The sequence below is a fragment of the Chiloscyllium plagiosum genome, unplaced genomic scaffold, assembly GCF_037043375.1.
Source record: "Chiloscyllium plagiosum isolate Xiang-an unplaced genomic scaffold, Cpla_swu_hap1 HiC_scaffold_14, whole genome shotgun sequence".
NCBI classification, from domain to species: Eukaryota; Metazoa; Chordata; class Chondrichthyes; order Orectolobiformes; family Hemiscylliidae; genus Chiloscyllium; species Chiloscyllium plagiosum.
Genome location: NW_028270152.1, coordinates 74,721,312 through 74,741,728, shown reverse-complemented (window position 1 = coordinate 74,741,728; position 20,417 = coordinate 74,721,312). Strand labels below are relative to the sequence as shown.

The following is a 20,417-nucleotide window of genomic DNA, read 5'->3' as shown; positions in this document are numbered from 1 at the left end:
CCGCATATTTGTGCACCTCTTCCCTTCCATTTGTGCCTCTGTCAACCTTTATTTACACAATCCTCTGGTAGACATGCTGCCAAAATACACTTTAGGAGATTTATTTATTCAGGGATATGGGGTCATTATCAATATTTGCATTTATTGTCCATCCCTTGTGAACACGTAGCTGAGCCCCTGGATAGAATTCAATTGAGTAGTTAGCTTTCTTTCCCTCAAAGGTCTGTGTGAACTAAATAGACTTTTATGACATTTCATTAGTTTTATGGTCTGTGTAATGATGCATATTTAAATGGACAATCACAGGTTTTGAATTTCCTTTTTAGTGGCAGATTAAAAAAGATGTCCTTGGAATTCAAGAGATGCATTTAGTGTGTCAGTAAGGCCTAAAGAAGGATCATACTCTGCATTTGTTAAGAAGTAACATTTGAATAAAATATAAACGTAAACAACACACCTTACAGTTCTGTATTGTTATGATGCTAAAGCTTTAAAAGGTGTATTTTGTCCTGTTTTGTTTCGAAGAGAGATTTGCGCCAGAGAGGACGAGCTATCTTTTCCCAGCTAATAAAGTAAATAGCTTGTGAGGCTTATCTCTTCTGATATAACGTGATAGTTCCATTCCCATGCAGTCCCACATGATAAGAAAATCATGTAAAACAGCACCATTTAAACCAAAGGGACTGGAATCCTGTTATATCCAATACAAGTAAGGAAAGTTTGCGTTCTATAAATAATGGTCTAAATTCCTCCATAGTGTTATAGCCAATTCATGTGGATGAAACACACGTTATAGCAGAACTGACTGTACTGAAACAGTTGCTGTTTAGTAGTTAAATAATCAATAATTCTGTTACGTTTTCCAATAGAGTTAAAGTTATAGCCATAGAGTCATACAGCATGGAAACTGACCCTTCAGACCAACTTGCTCGTGCTGAACATAATCCCAAACTAAACTAGTCCAACCTGCCTGCTTCTGGCCCATATTCTTCCAAACTTTTCATATTCATGTACTTATCCAAATGTCTTTTAAACGTTATAATTGTACCCACATCTCCTTTCATTTGTTTGTATTTTAACTGGGGTGGGGGGGGGGGGTGGGTAAGAATAAAGTGTGTTTTGCTTAAAGCTGAGTAGTGCAACCAATTAAATTACATCTGAAACACAGCACCTTACACTTTAAATAACCTTAAAGTTAGGGTCTAAGCTGTCTCCTTGATATATTTGAGGGTGGTTTAGTCTGGTCTATAACAGTGTCACAAAACAATTACTTACACATAGCAGAAGGATTTTAAAAGGTATTTCATAGAGTTTTCAGTGCCACTGTAGTTCAAATTCTTGAAGCTTAAGTAAGAAAATACAGGAAGTTTATAATGTCTAGTTAGCCTAGAGGGCTCAAAAACAAATTGTTTGTCTGGCACATCTCATAGAGTCATAGGGTCATAGAGAGGTACAGCATGGAAACAAGATCCTTCAGTCCAACTCGTCCATGCCGACTAGATATCCCAACCCAATCTGGTCCCACCTGCCAGCACCCGGCCCATATCACTCCAAACCCTTCCTATTCATATAGCCATCTAGGTGCCTTTTAAATGTTGCAATTGTACCAGCCTCCACCACTTCCTCTGGCAGCTCATTCCATACAGGCATCATCCTCTGCGTTTAAAAAGTTGCCCCTTAAGATCCTCTTATATCTTTCCCCTCTCACCCTAAACCTATGCCCTCTAGTTCTGGACTCCCCCACCCCAGGGAAAAGACTTTAGTCTATTTATCCTATCCATGCCCCTCATGATTTTATAAACTTCTATAAGGTCACCTCTCAGCCTCTGACACACCAGGAAAAACAGCCCCAGCCTATTCAAACTCTCCCTGTAGCTCAAATCCTCCAATCCTAGCAACATCCTTGTAAATCTTTTCTGAACCCTTTCAAGTTTCACAACATCTTTCTGATAGGAAGAAGACCAGAATTGCACGCAATATTCCGACACTGGCCTAACCATGTCCTGTACAGCTGCAGCATGACCTCCCAATTCCTGCACTCAATACTCTGACCGATAAAAGAAAACATACCAAACGCCGCCTTCACTATCCTGCGACTCCACTTTCAAGGAGCTATGAGCCTGCACTCCAAAGTCTCTTTGTTCAGCAACGCTCCCTAGGTCGTTACCATTAAGTGTATAAGTCCTGTTAAGATTTGCTTTCCCAAAATGCAGGACCTCACATTTACTAAATTAAACTCCATCTGCCATGTCTCAGCCCATTGGCCCATCTGATCAAGACCCCGTTGTAATCTGAGGTAACCTTCTTCGCCGTCCACTACTCCTCCAATTTTGGTGTCATCTGCAAACTTACTAACTATACCTCTTATGCTCACATCCAAATCATTTGTATAAATGATGACTGTGAGAATAGAACTGAGTTAACATTTCTCATCTGGTGATTTTTCACTGGGACAGTGCTAATGAAGATTCAGTGGATGTGAAATGTTAACTTTGCTGATCTCCAGCATCTGCATTTCTTTGTTTTACCCTAGACGAATTTTCTTTTCCCCAGAGTTCAATTGGATGCAGGGAAACACTGGCTATAATTCCTTCTGAGGAGCTGGGACTAGTTCTGAGGCAGGTGGGACCTATCGGAGCTGGATGGCTTATCCTTAACAGGACAGACTGATGCAATTGCAGGGAAATTTGATAGTATTGTTATGGTTGGTTTAAACTAGTGTGCCAGGGTGTTGGGAACATGAGGGGTAGTCCAAGTTGGGAGAGAGTAAGGCTGCTAACAGGAAGTATAAAATCTGCAAAGGAGACTGGAAGACAGGAGAAACAAAAAAAAAGCTGAGCATCGAATGCAGACGATATTGAAAAGAGTTTTAAAGCCCCTCTACTTGGATGAATGCAGTGTTCGCAAGAAAGTAGATAATATAAAGAGACAAATAGAGATTGTAATCTAATTGCAATTACAGAAGCATAGCTGCATGGTGACCAGGACAGGGAAAAGAATATTCACAGATATTTGATGTTAAGTTGCACTGATAATACAAAATGGGGTAAGTACATTAAGTGATTGAATGAAAAGTGTATGAAATCTGTTTGGATGGAACTAAGAAATAGCAGACATTGGTTGGAATTATTTGTAGGCAACCAAACATTAGGAGTAGTGGGGTCATGGTATGAATCAGACAATGAGAGAAGCTTGTAGCATGTCCAGTGCAGTTATTGTGGGTAACCTCAATCTGTGCATTGATAATTAAACACCAAAGCTGTGGAGGACATGTTTCTGGAGTTTGTTACAAATGTTTTTTTGGAACAGTGTGTGAAAGAGCTGACAAAGTTTTGAAAGTAGTTGTTATAGGGATAGTCAAGGATTTGGTAATCATCTTCTTAAATTCCATAAATTCTGAAATAATTAATGCAGTTTGAAAGCTTGCAACTGTCAGTCCACTGTTTAAGAAGAAAGCAAAGAAGAAACAAGGAACTACAGACTCATCAGCAATGCATCAGTACTAGAGAAAATGCTGGAATTTGTCATAAAGGACGTGATAAATGGACAAAAACAGAAATGGCGAGCAAAAGTCTGTGGGAAGAAAACAGAGAGTTAACATTTCGAGTCTGGTAATTCTTCATCAGAACCTTTAGCAGGTAGGAAAATATATCTGTAATGAAGATAAAGTTGGAGGAGCTGGGAATACGGATTAAGTGTGATAGGTTTCTTCTTTGCTCCTTTCTTAAACATTTGCCAACTTTCAAACTGCATGAATTATTTCAGAATTTACCGAGGGTGTTGGTTGGAGGGAGAGCCCAGGGAGAGAGAGATGAAAAGGGTTAGTAACAAAAAGGTTATAGAAATCAGGTCAGGACAGAAGAAAAGCTGCATACGTGATAATGAGAGCTAAGAGCAAGAGAGAATGGATGAGCTGTACTAAAAGCAATCTATACAACAAGGCCGAGGAATAAGTGACCTTGGGTGCTAAATAAATCTGTGTAATGACAGGGTCAGCGTGCGGGTGGGTTAAAAAAAATGGAAGGAAAGAATCAGGCTGTAAAGTTATTGAACTCAATGTTGAGTCTTAGAGGCTGCAGGGTCCCTGCGCGGAAAGTGAGATCAGCGTTCCAGAAAGACCACTCCCTCCGCGACTCCCTCATCAGGTTCACACCCCCCACCAACCCAACCTCCACTCCCGGCACCTTCCCCTGCAACCACAAGAAATGCAAAACTTGCGCCCACACCTCCCCCCTCACTTCCCTCCAAGGCCCCAAGGGATCCTTCCATATCCGTCACAAATTCACCTGCGCCTCCACACACATCATTTACTGCCTCCGCTGCACCCGATGTGGCATCCTCTACATTTGGGAGACAGGCCACCTATTTGCGAAACGTTTCAGAGAACACCTCTGAGACACCCGCACCAACCAACCCAACCGCCCCGTGGCTGAACACTTTTACTCCCCCTCCCACTTCTCCAAGGACATGCAGGTCCTTGGCCTCCTCCATCGCCAGACCATGGCAACACGACGCCTAGAGGAAGAGCGCCTCATCTTCCGCCTAGGAACCCTCCAACCACAAGGGATGAATGCAGATTTCTCCAGCTTTCTCATTTCCCCTCCCCCCCTCACCTTTTCTCAGTCCCAACACTTGGACTCAGCACCACCTTCTTGACCTGCAATCTTCTTCCCGACCTCTCCGGCCTATCACCCTCACCTTAACCTCCTTCCACCTATCGCATTCCCAACGCCCCTCCCCCAAGTCCCTCCCCCCTACCTTTTATCTTAGCCTGCTTGGCACACCCTCCTCATTCCTGAAGAAGGGCTTATGCCCAAAATGTCGATTCTCCTGCTCCTTGGATGCTGCCTGACCTGCTGCGCTTTTCCAGCAACACGTTTTTCAGGTCTATTCATGTACTTTTACAATGTTTAAAAGATATTTGGATCTGTATCTGCATCCACCAATTCCTCTGGCAGTTCATTCCAGAACCACTTTCTGTGGTTTTTCAAAAAAATAATTGTCTCTGTGGCCAAATTAAATCTTTCTCCTCTCCCCTTGAAAATATGTTCGCTTGTGTTGAGCTTGCCCACCCTAGGCAAAAGACCTTTGCTATTCACCTTATCTACGGCCGTCATGATTTTATAAACCTTTATAAGGTCACTGCTCAACGTCCTCTGTGCCAATGAAAAAGGTCCCAGCCTATTGGTGGCTTAGTGGTTAGCACTGTTGCCTCACAACGCCAGGGACGTAGGTTCGATTCCAGTCTCGGGCGACTGTCTGTGTGGAGTTTGCACATTCTCCCCGTGTCTGCGTGGGTTTCCTTCTGTGCTCCAGTTTCCTTCCACAATCCAAAGATGTGCAGGTTAGGTAAATTGCCATAGTCGTCTTATGTGTTGGTTTGGTGCATTAGTCAGGGTTGCAAGTGTGGTGCTGGAAAAGCACAGCAGGTCAGGTAGCATCCGAGGAGCAGTAGAATCAACGTTTCAGGCATAAGCCCTTCATCAGGGAGGTTCAGCAGCAGTCCTCACTTTCTCCTGCATTAGTCAGGGGTAAATGTAGAGTACTAGGGTAGGGGAATGGGTCTGGGTGGGTATCCTTTAAGAGGATCGGTGTGGTCTTGTTGGGTCAAATGGACTGTTTCCACACAGTAGTGATTCTATGATTCTATTTTTATAACTCGAGCCCTCCATTCCCGGCAACATTAGTCATCAGGGAGAATGTCAGTATCAGTGAGTGACCAAAAGAACAAGAGATGTTTTCATCGGATCAGAGGACTAAAGGACTGTGATAGACTTCTTCAAGATTAAAAAAGTTTCTGATTGCTAAAGAGCAAAAGGCTATTCCCTTTAGTTAGTGAGCTGATAAGTAAAAGGTAGTAATATAAAGGTCATCAATGATTGGAGAGAGCCTGGGAGAAGTTTGTTTAGGCAGTGCCTAACACTTGTAGCGTATTAGGAAATTAGTCTCTTTCTCTTTTGACATTTTTAAGTGTGATAGATGTGAGTTACAAGAAAACACCTATCTCTGTCTGTAGTATGGATAGATGTATTTCCTCAACAGTGATGAAGCGCTTTATAGTTAATGTAGCCTTTATCACAGTCATGACTGTGTGCAGGTCTGGTCATCTAGAAAAAGCATATTGAAACACTGAAGAAATTGCAGAAACAATTTAGAGTCATAGAGTCATGTTACCAGAATTGAAATGCTCCCGCTGTCGAGAAAGATTGAGCAATGCTGCAGGGCATTTTTCTCTGGAAAAGAGAATTCTAAGGGGAAACCTGATAGATATTTGTTAAAGGGTGTATGTGGAGAAATCAACAGAAAGTGCTGGGAAAAGTCAGAACATTAGGCACCATCTACATTGAGAGAAACAGTTAACATTTCAGACTGATGACCTATTACTGAATTGATGAAATGTAGATATGGATAGACTTTTTGCTCAACAGTCCATAACAAAATTGCTTAAATACAAGGTAGACATTAAAAGGATTCAATCAATAATTTAGGCATCATATTTTCTCTCAGACCGTGATGGGAATGTGGAGCTTGCTGCCTCTTGAAGGGTTTTGATGGATTTAGAGAGACTTTAACTTTGAAAGGAAAGAGAAGAGGTAAAAAGTAACATTGGAGGGCAGGATGACATGAGTTCACTAAAGTGGGAGGCAGCCTTGTGGAGTACAGCACTGGTGTAAACCTGTTGGGCTGAATGGCAAGTATCTGAGAATTGATATAATTTTTACGCTTTTGTGATGAATTTAGAAATTGCCTGTGTATCCAAGCACTTCATTCTCCTCACCTCACCATTTGTACATCACCCTCCTATCCCTTCACCCACCATTGCTGCCTTCCATCGCCATGGCTTATCTTTCATTCTTTTTCTTCCAGCAACTCTGTGACGTATTTTGGCAGATTTATCTACTTTAACGATTTAACAGTGTTATGTCAATGAAAATTGTTGAAACTGCAGCATGAGCTTAACAGAGACATGCTGTACAACAATGTAAATGGAGAATGAGCTGTCAATTGGCAATGGTCAATGCTTCCTGTAGGCTGCGTGCCACAAACCAAAATGTCTTGCACTCAAGTTAACGCACAAAAATAGCTAAAGGACCTGAGCATTATGAAGATAAAAAAGTGGAATGTTTAAAGTAGTATACTCCGAGAATGAGCCACGTGTGGTCACTTTCAATGAAACAGAAAATTGACCGAATATTGGACAGTAGTTGCACAGGGTCACACTGGATAAGTGTAACTGGACAGAGACTTGCACAATGTCACCCTGTGCAATAGTGCAATTAAAGAAACAAAATCAGAAATTACTGGAAAATCTCAGCAGGTCTGGCAATATTTGTGGTGAGAAAGCAGCACTAATGTTTGAGTCCGGTGACCTTTCTTCAGAACGGGAAAAGGTTGAGATTTAAAGGGGAAGGAATAAATTATAGGTGGAGATGGAGAAAGAAAAAAAAACATAGTTGGCAGGCAAAGGAAATGGGTAAGGGTCAGCCTGGGAGAATGAATAGCTGCTAATGGGGACCATTAGTGGCTGACAATGGGTCATCTGTGGCAGCAGCCTTAGACTTGAAACATTAACTCTGCTTTCTGTCCACAGATTCTTGAGTTTTTCTAGCAATTTCAGATTTTGTTTCTGATTTTCAGCATCTGCAGTTTTTTTTTGCTTCGTGAATTAGAGTGATCTGCACAAGTTCACACTGGGTCATACTGCAACTGAGAAATAGTGAGAATTAGAAAGTGAGTTGCCTCAGGTTAAACTGGTAAGTAACGTATTTGAAGAATGAATTTCACAAGGTCACACTGGATAGTAGTGTAATTGGAGAGTGTGCCACTTGGGTCACTGCTTATTGTTGTGAATAAATAGGACATAGTGCTAGTTGTGGGGGTATCAATAGAATCTGTAAAGAGTCACAGTCTGCAGTGTTACAACTACAGGTGCGATTGTAGCTAACATCATTGCACATGGCCACTCATCCTTGTAAATGAATCATTTGGATTCACAATGGTTATAAATAGGAGTAGGGTGTGAATTGCACTTAGCTTCATTGGACATACCTATAAATCTGGACAGTTGACCAGGGAATGAGTTGTCATGAGTTACTAGATAAAGGAGAAAGTGAGGACTGCAGATGCTGGAGATCAGAGCTGAAAATGTGTTGCTGGAAAAGCACAGCAGGTCAGGCAGCATCCAAGGAGCAGGAGAATCGACGTTTCGCCATTCCTGAAGCAGGGCTCATGCCCGAAACGTCGATTCTCCTGCTCCTTGGATGCTGCCTGACCTCCGTTACTAGATAAAGGGCTGGCAGGGATTGAGTCATGTTGGATACAAGTGTGAATGAAGCTTGGAGGCTATGAACACTTTCATTTTTAGTGCATTAATTAAATTAGGTTTGATCAGGGGATCTTTTATGCAGTGCACTACGTAACCTATTCAAGTCCCTGTTCTGGAAGTGATTAAAAAGTGGGCAGTTTCAGGAGGATTCGATGGGTTTGCAGTGCTGCATAAATGATTGTTGTGTGTGTATTCATCCCTATTGCAAGTGTCAGTAAAAGGCTGTGCACAGGCTTTTGGGTCAATGTTGATGACCACGATCACTTGACAGTTGGCTGTTTTTATCTGATGGACATATTCAGAAGCTGGTGGAGATAGATTTGTAGTTTAAGCTGTAATACTTCTGGCGGTGAGCATTGCCCCTTGTTAAATATAAGTGTGAAAATATTCTATAAGGAGAACAGTCAGAAACAGTTGCAGCGGGAAGGGAAGATGACACGACACAATAGAAAGCTGCTTCATGCACTAGAGAGTGAAATATAGCCTTTCCCTGGAAATCTGCATGTGTAAACCCAACACGTAGGGAGCTCCAATTCTACACCTTCTGGCACTCTGATTTTCTCATCACTCTTTCTTGTTGACCAGTATTACAATTCCTTAGTGTTTCATTCAAGGACTATAAATATCAATGCAACATTTCCAGAGCAGTAAATTCCCCCTAATTCATTCATTCATATTCTCTCTCTCTCCCCCTCTCACTCTCTGTGCCCTGAATTCTCTCTCTCTCTCTCTCTCTCTCTCTCTCTCTCTCTCTCTCTCTCTCTCTCATATCATGTTCTCCTGTTCCTTCTGTTCCCCTCCTCTCACCTTTTCTCATTTAGAGACAACAGACTATATATGTAGGAAATCAAAGTAGGGTCCTGGTGCTACAGTGACTGCTTGATTTTGAATCTGGAAATGTGAGTGACTTGTGTCGGTGTACAAAGGGAATTCTTGCTCCTGAAATAGGACCATTCCTCAGCCATAATTTCCCTCATTATTCTGCTTAAAAGTCCTCAAAGTATTTAAACAAAGAATTGAAAATTAATTTGAGAGAAAATAAATATATGATTGCAGATATTTCAAAAGGGGTATTCCAGCAGTTGTCCTACTTCTTTTCTCCGACTAGAAAAACTAAGTCCACTCCTCACATTAAAAAAAACACAAGCAATAGTAGACCAGGTAGTCTATCGAGGTGGCTACACCTTTCAATACGATCATAATCAATGTTGGACTTTAACTCTGATTTCCTGAGTGAGCTGACTTGTGATAGTGATTCATGAAAATCAAAAAAAAGTCTATCTCAGCCTTAAATATATTCAGCGAAGGAATCTCCCCAGCCCCCTCGGATAGAGAATTCTGAAAAATTGCATCCCATTGCTTGAAGTAATTTGTCCTTATTTGTTGTAAATAGCCTGTCTCCTTATCCTGAGATATGCCCATGTTTTAGAGTCCCTGAGCTGTAGAAACGATTTCCCAGCAGATAGCCTGTCAAAACCCCTCAGAACTGTGTACATTTCAATGAGGTTACTTCTCATCCTTCTAAATTCCACAGAGGACTGAAGGGTCCGTTTCCGTGCTGTGCATCTCTATGACTCTATAATATAGACCCAATTTACTCAGCCTTTCATCAAATGGCAGCCCTCTCATCCCAGGAACTAATCTAGTGAACCCTTGTTTTATTGTCTCAAATGCAAGTCTCCACAAAACTACATGCTGTAATCCAGGCATTGTCTTTCAATAACTCCATAATACAACTGTATCAAATCAAAATACTGTGGGGAAATCTGAAACAAAACCAGAAAGCACTGAAGAAGCACAACAGGACTGGTGGTATCTCTAGAGAGACAAAAACAGAGTTAGCGTTTCAAGTCCGATATGACTTCTCCAGGACTGGCAGGAGACTGGAAATGTGGGCTTTTATGGTGTAGATCGAAGGGTAAGAAGAGCAAGTAGTACAGACAGTGAAGGAGTTCAGAGCAAAAGAAAAAGATATGATAATGGTGATAAAGAAGAGTTAGAAATATAAAATAAATGTACTGTATCTGTAACTGTTAGCTGTGAAAAGAAAAGAATGTCTGCTGTGCTGACAACCAAGCCAGCAGTTGTACAATTGGACTGAAATTTCTTTATTCTTGACTTCCAGTCCCTTGCATAAGAGATAATCTTGTCGTTTTTTGTTATTTGTATCCTAACTAACTGTATTCTTTGTATGAGCACACCCAAGTCTGCTTGAACACTAACAAGTTTCACAATAAGTTTTAAAAAGGTTTTTTTTGTTCATCACCAAGGTGAATAACCTACCCATCCACTTAAACCTGTTTACATCTTTATGCAGTCTCAGTGTCAACCCCACAACTTAACTTCCCTTTAACTTTGTATCATTGGCAGACTTGCTTGCATTGCTCTCTGTCTCTTCACCCAGATTATTAATATCAGTTGTAAATAACTGAGGTTCTAATATTGATCCTTGTGGAATACTACTGGCCCATAGGCTGCCTATGTGAATTTGTCCATTTATTCCTATTGTTTACCTCCTGTGCATTAACTAATCCTTACCCAAACTAATATAATTACCCCAATACCATGAATTTTATCTTGCAACTAACCTTCTGGTGTGCAGTTTATCAAATGCCTTTTGGAAATTTAGCTATAGTACATCTTCTGATTCCCATTCATTTACCCTGCTGATTAAATCTTTAAAGGAAATGCTGAATAAGTTTGTTGGTCTTGACAAGTTTAATGTGGAAATGACATTTCCTCTTGTGGATGAACCTAGGCTAGTTGCCTGTGTTTTAAAATTAATGTTTGCCTTTTTGGAACAGAAAGGAGAATATTTTTCTGTGACTTTGTACAACTTTGGAACTCTTTGTCTTAAAGTGGTAGAGGTGGTGTCATTGAATATTTTTAACACAGACTAGATTCTTGTCCAACAAGGGAATCTTAAAGAATATTCGGAGTAGATAGGAAGGTGGAATTCGGAGCATAAATCGATCAGTCCAGATTTGATTGAATGATGGAGCAAGCTTGAAGGGCTCCTAATTTGTATGCTTGTATTTATTGTTAAGACTTCCTTAATAATGGATTCCAGCAAGCTCTCAAAAACTGATGTTAAGCACATTTGCCTGTTGTTCCTTGTTTTTTCTCTCCCTCCTGAGAATCAGTGTTTCCAATTTACTGGGACTGCTCCCAAATCTAAGGAATTTTGGAAAATCATACCAAGCATGCCCACTACCTCTGCAGCTAACCTCTTAGAATTCTGGGATGAAGACCATTCAATGCGATTGATTTATTGGATTTTCGTCTCTTTAGTTTCCCCAAACTTCCTCTCTGCTAATATTTATATCCTTAATTTGTTTCCTCTCTCTTTTCAGTCCCTAACTTACACTCTCTTTCTGGTGTGCAACTTATGTCTTCTGCTGTGAAGATAGACACAAAATATTTGTTCAATGCCTCTGTGATTTCCTTATTCCCGATCATAATTGATCCTGTCTCTGTTTCCATTGGACCAGCATTTACTTCAATGCTGCTCTTTTGCTTTTTATTTACCTATTAAAGCCCTTTTTAATTTCCTAGCTAATTTATACTCCCATTTTTTTCCCCTTTTGATCAACTTTTTGGTGGCTCCCACTGTTGATATATGCAACATTTTCAGTTTTCACACTTGCTGCTGTTCTTTTCAGCATCATAAGCCAACTCTTTAACCTAATGATGTCCTTAACTTTGAGTGATTCATGTATTTCTTGCTGAGTTTTAGCTTTTTCAGTGGAATGTATTTTTGAACATTTGGAATTGTTTCTTTACATTTTTCTCACTCCTCATTTATCACCATTTTCGTCTATTTACTCAACTTTCGTCAGTCATCCCTAATACCTTTTAAGATTTTTTTATTGGATTAAACAATTCCAAACTTAATACGGAATTCAGTTATATTACGATCACTATTTCCCACTGATATTTTACTATGACTTAACTCTGCATAATTCTACAATACTAGATTTATGATGACTATACCGTTTGTAGCACAACTTGCTGCTGAAAACTGTCACAAAATGTTCTATAAACTCATCTTCTATACCATTCTTGCCCATTTGTTTGTCCCATTATATATGGAGATCAATGTCCTCCACAATTATTAATTATCTGGTTTAATACGCTGTCCAACAGTATAACTACTGCTAAGGGGCCTAAGTGATTTAGCTCTATTTGTGCCAATTATTAATCCATTTTATTGTGGATGTTTTGGTTTTTCAGATAAAGAATTTTTAATTTCTTTTTGCTACTAATCCTTGTGTTGATCAATTCATCAACGCACAATTAAGGTTAAACTCCCTGTCCTACTCTGCTTGTCTTTATCCATATTATATAATACTTGTACCCTCTGCTTGCAGTCGCATTTAGATTTTAAGAAATAAGTAAATAATTTTATTTCAAGTCACTGAAATAAAATTAGAGTCATAGGTTTGATATTGCAATAATTGCCCTCCCTTACTGCTGTTCACCTATAATACTCAACACATCAGGTATGCTCGGATAAAAATTAACAGAATCATTTATTATAAACCATGTCCTATGAGGATTACATCATTGCAGCAAACATGAAATGGTTCTGAGAGTGTTTGTTAAATACAGTATACACATGTACGAAGGACACAATATAGTTGAAGAATAGGCATTTCCTTCATTAAAAACTCATGATTCAATCTCCCAGCCTCACCCATCATTGCTTTTTAATAATTACTGTCCTGGTGATTGCCTGGGAACAATCCAATGCCAAACGCAAGGCAGCAGGATGAAAGTGGAGATCCAAACCTAAGCATGTGTGATATGAACAAAGAGCTAAAATCAGCTTTCCCACTGTAGGGTATTGCTTTTCCATTAAGTGGTCATGGGAAGAATTACTTGTAAACTGTCAACAGAACATTCTGCTCTTTGTAAAGAGTACTAGAATATAACATCCCTCTGTTATTCTCATTGGACCATCAACTCAGGATGTACGTACTTTTTAGAAAAGCCTCCTGTTCTGAAGCACCAGATATCTTTTCACCTTTTGAGTCTATTGCGTAATTGAAGTGTCTGAAAAGATGGAACTGGTGGAATCCGAGTCCGTCTTTAGCTGCAGGACTTTGGGATTTTTGACCTCTGGGAACTCCTCGCTTACTGCAAGGCGAATCTTTCCATTCTGGCTGTCCTTTACTGGCTCCAGGAACACCACATGTTTGCCACTGCTGGCTTTGCGGCCAGTGTCTTCGTTGCAGGGTGGGGTGGCGGTCAGAATGGAAGACTGGGCGCTGCACTCATTTGGCAGAGAGGGAGCTTGTGCTGGTCTACACCAGCAGCGGCATGGAGTCAAGTACAAGTACATGAGCACCAGGACCAGGCTCACCACACAGCCGAGAAGTGTGGTGAGACCTGTGTTGAAGCCCTCCGCATCATGTTTTTCGTAATGCACAGTCACATTGACCTCTCGGGACTCATTGCGCATCAGCCGCTTGTTCTTTGCAAGGCATGTGTATACACCAGAATGCTCTTTTTGGACCTTGCGGATCTCCAAGCTGCCATTGGAGTAGAGTTTAAATGTCTTGTTAACACTGTTTGTATACATGATGAGTTCTCTGTTTGGTGAGATCCACTGGTAAGTTGTCTGTGCATCCTGCAAGCTGGTGTTGCAGCTGATCATCAGCGGTTCCCCCACCACTCCCCTGAAGCTGTCATCCACCATATTGATCAGACCATACGGTAAGGTACAGTTTTCAAACATCTTGCGGTGCTTCAGGAAGCGGAGGATGGCCTTGGGCTGTCTAAGGGCCAGGCAAGTGTGCTCCTCTCGGAAATCATGAACAGAATTAAAGCCATTGTTCTCCCAGTGCAGGAACATATTGTACAGAGTGCAGTCACACATGAAAGGGTTGTTGTGCAGGTAAAGGCCGTTTTTAATGGTCTGAGGCAATGCAGTCACCTTGTCAACAGGGATGGAAGAGAGCCTGTTAGATGAGATATCCATTATCTTGAGCTGAGGCAGGCTGCCCTCCTGCAAGGCACTGAATGGGAAATCGGTTAACTGGTTCCAGCTGAGGTATACCTTCCGCACATTGCTGAGCCTGTGCAAGGCTTCACTGTCCACACGCACTATCTGGTTGTTGTAAAGCAGCAGCTCCTGCAGGTTTATCAGCTCCTGGAAAAAATGTTTTTCCACCGTGTGCAGCTTGTTGGAGGACAGGTCCAGGTGAGCAAGCTGGGAGGCATTGTGGAAGGCCGCCGTGGAAATGTGATGGATGCGATTGTGGCCAACTCGAAGTGTGTGTAGACGGGGTAGCTGAGCCAGCCAGTTATCCTGCAGCCGATGCAAATTGTTGTGACTGAGGTCCAGACTGGTTGCGGTAGCGGGTAGTCCAGGAGGCACCAGGGTCAGGCTCCGACTGACACAACTCATCAGGTCTGACGCACAAATGCAGACCCCAGGGCACATGTGGAGTCTGTCTCCTGCTCTTTGTGAGAAGGACTCAGACATGAGCAGTTCCGTCACCAGCAACCATAGAACTGGAGTTACCATTCCAGGGATACACATGGTCTAATCCTCTTGTTCCAGTCTTGAGACACGGCAGTGAAGTCTGCTGGGGAGTTAAACAGTCACTTTCATTTCTCAGCAGTCTTAACATTTAACTGGGAACTCTGCATGGTGCATATAACCACATACTGCAGGGCTGCTGTCTTTCAGACAAGTTCAGAGCAGGGCATTTAGTCGTAGGGACTGTGGCTAAGGTAATGCAAAGGCATAATGTCCCAGAATCAATTCACATAAGTTACTCCCTGAAGTGCTGCCTTTAACGAAAGTACTTACACCTGAGATTTTCTTGCAGCCCATTTGGCAGCTGTCATTCTTTTAGTAAGCTGGTGTTGCTAACGATTCAGGACTTCTCATCTGTACACAATGTTATCAAAGAGTGTTAATCTCCTTTTCCTTTTAATTCGAAGCAGATGAAGTTACAGAGCATGCACAAAATGAACACAAATATCAACACAAAAAGAATGAGCAAAGTCTGTCAACCCCTGATGCCACTGCTTCAGTCTGTTGTTTCTCTCTGGTCAAATCCTTAACTGCAGACACGTCGTCTCCCAACGCACAGCAATTCATAACTTTTCTTCCGTGAACTAGTAATGCAGCAGAGAGCTCCGTGCCGCCCCACAGCCTGTGTAGCATTGATCTCGCTCAGTGCCTATTTAAACTGGAGTGGATGGGAAGCAGGGTGGGTGGGTCGTGTATGCTTCATGGCATGTCACTGATTGGCTGTCAGCAGTATGTTCATTGTTTAAGTAGGTTTCTGTTGCAGTGTTGTGCAGCTTCCATTCTGCCACTAGTGGGTGGAGTTGAACTGCCTGAACTGTTCTCTGTTTCTGTAAGGCAATTGCAGAGTCAAAGACAGAATCTAGTTCTCTTGTACAGGTTTGCGGATTTATAAAGGCGGATGGAGAAGCCTAGGTCTCATTGTGAGAGTATTCCAATTGAGACTAGCTCTGTGTATGATAACACGAGGGAGCCTGATCTTATGAGGATGTTGGGTCAGGGCGACCTAGTTCTTGTTGTAAGAATGGGGGATGGGTGTTAGCTTAGTCTTTAAGAACAGTGATCAGGGAGTTAGTTTGCACTATTAGAACAAAATGATGAGATTAACTGTCTATAGCCTGCCTGCTCACCACATCAGGTGTGACTCCCTGAATGAGGTGCTATTCACTAACCTTCTCAATGTGCTATGCAAACATCTCTGAGAACAAAATAGATGAACAGGCTGTTCTCCTGAGAACTGTCAATGTTGTCATTGGTCTAGTACTTGTAGTGTAGCAACTCGGGAAGCGTTCACTGATTTCTCCATCACTCTTTATGGGCTAGCATCTGTTACCTGCTGCTTACCTCATCAGCGAGGTCAAAATTAAAAACTTAATGTATTGCAGCCATTCACCCCTTTTCCCTTAATTCCTCACATTCAAGCTCCCAATTTCTTTCTGTTCTTTAACTTGTCGTTAATACTTTGCATCTCATGTTCTCGTTTAATATACTAAATAAATGTGTTTGTGGTCATGGTGGGGTCTTTCGATTTAAAATTAGTGTAGAATGGTTACAGCATAGAAGGAAATCATTCAGCCTGTTTTTGTCAGAGGCACTTGACTAGTTGCTCAATATAAATTATGTACTTGCCATCTGGTCACCTGGGGTCATAATGCCACTTCTGGCATTTCTTAAAATTTCATTGCATCAAATGACTGCTCGTCCTCCATTTGAAAGGTACTGTTTCAGCATGCACAGGTTCCTCTGCAGTATGTGCTCACCAAAGATTGTGTTTATTGTGTTGTGTTGTGTTGTTCTCACTTTGATTAAAGAGCCACTGAAAGATGATTGGAACTGTTATTCAACCAATGCTATGTCATTATGTCAGCTGCGGCTGTTATCTCTTAGTCAGCAGATCATGAATTTAAGTGCATAATCCAGACTACCAGTACTGAAAGAGTTCTGCACTGTCAGAGGAGCTACTGTTCATTGCCATATCATTTGTGAGAGCTTGCTATGTACAAACTGCTATGATTCCCACATTTGCAGCAGTCAAATCAAAAGTACCTTATGGGCAGGAAAAAATATGTGACATTTCTATTTCTGTATAGTGTGTATATATATGAGAACACGGGAATAAAGTTTGTGATTTCAAGTAATACATAATGCACAAATCATGTGGGGTTAGAATTTTCATCCTTGAGTCCTTTCCCAACATGGCTCACTCCATGGCCCATTAATCTGTTAGGGCACTATCATGCCAATGTGTGGACACATAATTCAGGCCTCTGGAACAATCTCAGGAAAATTGGAAGTTCCCTTCTCTATTCCTATAGTTCAGAAACACTACAGCTACTGCAGACAAAGGACTGATGAGACTTTTTCAGAAACATTGTAAAGGCTTAAACCTCCCTTAATCTAATTAAACGAAGCTAGATTGAGATTGCACTTTGCCAGTAGAAACTCTGCAAAAGAGCTTCTTCTGTCTGTAGATATTCATCCACAATTGTTTTTTTCTCTTTACTGTTTGTACCTTGGTTATTTCTTCTTTTTTAAATGCTTAAATATTGATTGGAATCATCAGTGAGATTGTGTTGTAAAAGTCCTTGATGTGAATAAAATCTCTCCCCAAGTTAGTGCATTGAAGAAGAGTTAACTAAGGGAGCCAGTTGTCATGAGTGAACTTTGTTCTTTGTTTCTCTCACCTCCTGGATTGCGTGAGTGTGGGTAGTATGCGGACCTACGACTAGTGAGTGCTTGACTCTGTTCCCAGTTATATGAATAACATAAAATGTTCCTGCTTAAGGGATGTAGCAAATTTTACTTCCTGTGCTGATGGCTCTTTAATAGAGCTTTACAACTTCAGTTGAATTTTGGTTCATAGGTTAAGTAGATACAGAGGATACTCGATTATCCAAAGGACACGGACAGGGAGTATTTCGTTTGGTTAATTGAATTCCGGATAACTGAATTCCGGATAATATAGTTAGTCAAGCATCAAGACCTTGCGAGCTTGTTGGGATAATCTGAAATTCAGTTAATCGAATGCCGGATAATCGAGGTTCCTCTGTATTTATGAGCAATTGCTTTTGGAGTGTTCTGCATCAGTGGTGAAGTATACTCCGAAATCTGAAAGTAGGAGCGACTTTCATTGCCTTTGTGATGCTTGCTCAGTATTGGCAGGTTTCTCAATGTCGTTCAGAAGAGACAGTGGAATTTGATGGAACTTCAACAAGGCCATGCAAGGTAATCAGAAACAAAGGCAGAAATTAAACAACTGAGCTGGTCTGGCAGCATTTATGGAGACAAAGCAGAGTTAACGTTTTGGGTCCAGTGACATTTCTAAGCTGTAAAGAGATTAAAGGTCTTGGGAAAAAGGCAGGAAAGTGGGAGTTGAGGATTGTCAGATTAGCCACAACCTCATTGAATTGCAGAGCAGACTGGAATAAGCTGAATGTGGGTTGCTGGAAAAGCACAGAAGGTCATGCAGCATCCGAGGACTAGGAAAATCGACGTTTCAGGCTGGAGCCCTTCATCAGGAATGAGGCCTGCAGAGAGAGGAGGAGAAGTTTGTCAAGGCAGGCATTCTTGGAAGAGGCTTCACTGTAAGGTTAAAATCAACTAGGAGACAATGAGGTCTGGAGATCAGAGTTGAGAGAGAGAGAGCTGGCATTGGCACAAGCATGAAAGAGCAGAGAAGAGCACATGCGTTCTGTGTGTGGTGACTGCTTTACTCAGTTCGCAGGCCGATCTCGATTTGGCTTTCAGTGGAAGTTTCTGACCGTAGTTAATGGAAGGAATATGTTTCCCTGCAAATTAATCAGTTTTCATTTGAGGTTTTAAATTGATACCACATCTGAACAGTTCTGAAGACCTGAAATATTGTCAGTAACATTGGTCTCCACAGATGCTGCCTGATTTGAGTTTTTCCAATAATTTCTGCTTTGTTACTGCATCATGTTGTTGTTGTTGTTTTTGTTGTTTTAAGTCTGTCCGAGAGAGGCTACATTAGTGAGTACAGTGGGTTCTTTCTTGATTATGTTTTTGGAGATAAGTCTCTTGATTAAACTTAAAATATAAGCCATAGCTATTAATTTAACCTGGTGCAGTGCTTTGTGGAGGAATAAGCTATTAATTTAACCTGGTGCAGTGCTTTGTGGAGGAATAAGACGGTGTTATTTTCTGGGTTTGTAGATTGTGAAGGAGCAAAAATGGCCTTTGCAGTGATATGTACTTAGAGTCATAGAGATGTACAGCATGGAAACAGATGCTTTAGTCCAACCCGTTCATGCCAACCAGATATCCCAACCCAATCGAGTCCCATCTGCCACACCTGGCCCACATCCCTCCAAACCCTTCCTATTCATATACCCTTCCAGATGCCTTTTAAATGTTGCAATTGTACCAGCCTCCACTACTTCCTCTGGCAGCTCATTCCATACACGTATCACCCTCTGTGTGAAAAAGTTGCCCCTTAGGTCTCTTTTATATCTTTCCCCTCTCACCCTAAACCTATGCCCTCTAGTTCTGGACTCCCCGACCCCTGGGAAAAGACTTTGCCTATTTATCCTATCCATGCCCCTCATAATGTGGGAGTTTAAAGCGAGTTTAAGGGTTACTGTTTAAGGATTATATTTGCCATAAATGCTGTTGGAAGCGAATCTTATCAGATCAAATGGATCAGTTAGAGAGACAGAAGCAATGAGGAATTTGCAACAGCAACAGTATGTGATGGATGGCAGTTATAGGAAAGGGGGGAACGTCTCAGATACAGTCACATAGATGGGTTAACTCCAGGAAGGGTAAGAGAGGTAGGCACCTAGGGCAGTAGTCTTTTGTGGATATACTCATTTCAAACAGGTATGCTCTTTTGGAAAATGTAGGGGGTGATGGATTCTCAGGGGAACATAGCACAAACAGCCAAGTTTCTGATGTTGAGACTGGCTCTAATGCAACGAGGGATACGTCGGCTTCCAAGAGATCAATTGTGTTCGGGGATTCTGTAGTCCGAGGTACAGTCAGGCATTTCTGTGGCCAGCAGAGAAAAAGCAGAATGGTGTGTTGTTTCCCTGGTGCCAGGATCAAGGATGCCTCAGAGAGGGTGCAAAATGTTCTCACGGGGGAGAGGGGCCAGCAAGAGGTCATTGTCCATATTGGAACCAACAATATAGGAAGGGAAAAGGTTGAGATTCTGAAGGGAGATTACAGAAAGTTAGGTAGAAATTTTAAAAAGAGGTCCTCAAGGGTAGTAATATCTGGATTACTACCAGTGCTACGAGCTAATGAGGGCAGGAATAGGAGGATAGAGCAGATGAATGCATGGTTGAGGAGCTGGTGTATGGGAGACGAATTCACAAATTTGGATAATTGGAATCTCTTTTGGGGTAGAAGTGACCTGTACAAGAAGGACGGATTGCATCTACATTGGAAGAGGACTAATATACCGGCAGGGAAATTTGCTAGAGCTGCTCGGGAGGATTTAAACTCATAAGGTGGGGGGTGACCCAGGGAGATAGTGAGGAAAGAGATCAATCTGAGACTGGTACAGTTGAGAACAGAGGTGAGTCA

The 20,417-nt window shown here is 41.6% G+C and overlaps 2 protein-coding genes across 4 annotated transcripts in view; one reads left to right on the top strand and one right to left on the bottom strand.

Moving 5' to 3' along the window:
• The window catches only part of rnf123 (ring finger protein 123), a 390,439-nt gene that overhangs the window by 296,594 nt on the left and 73,428 nt on the right, over positions 1–20,417 (top strand). The window lies entirely within an intron of this gene.
• amigo3 (adhesion molecule with Ig like domain 3) lies at positions 12,840–15,524 on the bottom strand. Its single transcript, XM_043708463.2, has one exon. It carries the CDS (start codon positions 14,871–14,873, stop codon positions 13,362–13,364), a length of 1,512 nt encoding a protein of 503 aa, XP_043564398.2. The 5' UTR covers positions 14,874–15,524; the 3' UTR covers positions 12,840–13,361.

Excerpts from the sequence above, each read along its gene's own strand:
- amigo3 (XM_043708463.2), bottom strand. The coding sequence starts at position 14,873 with ATGTGTATCCCTGGAATGGTAACTCCAGTTCTATGGTTGCTGGTGACG.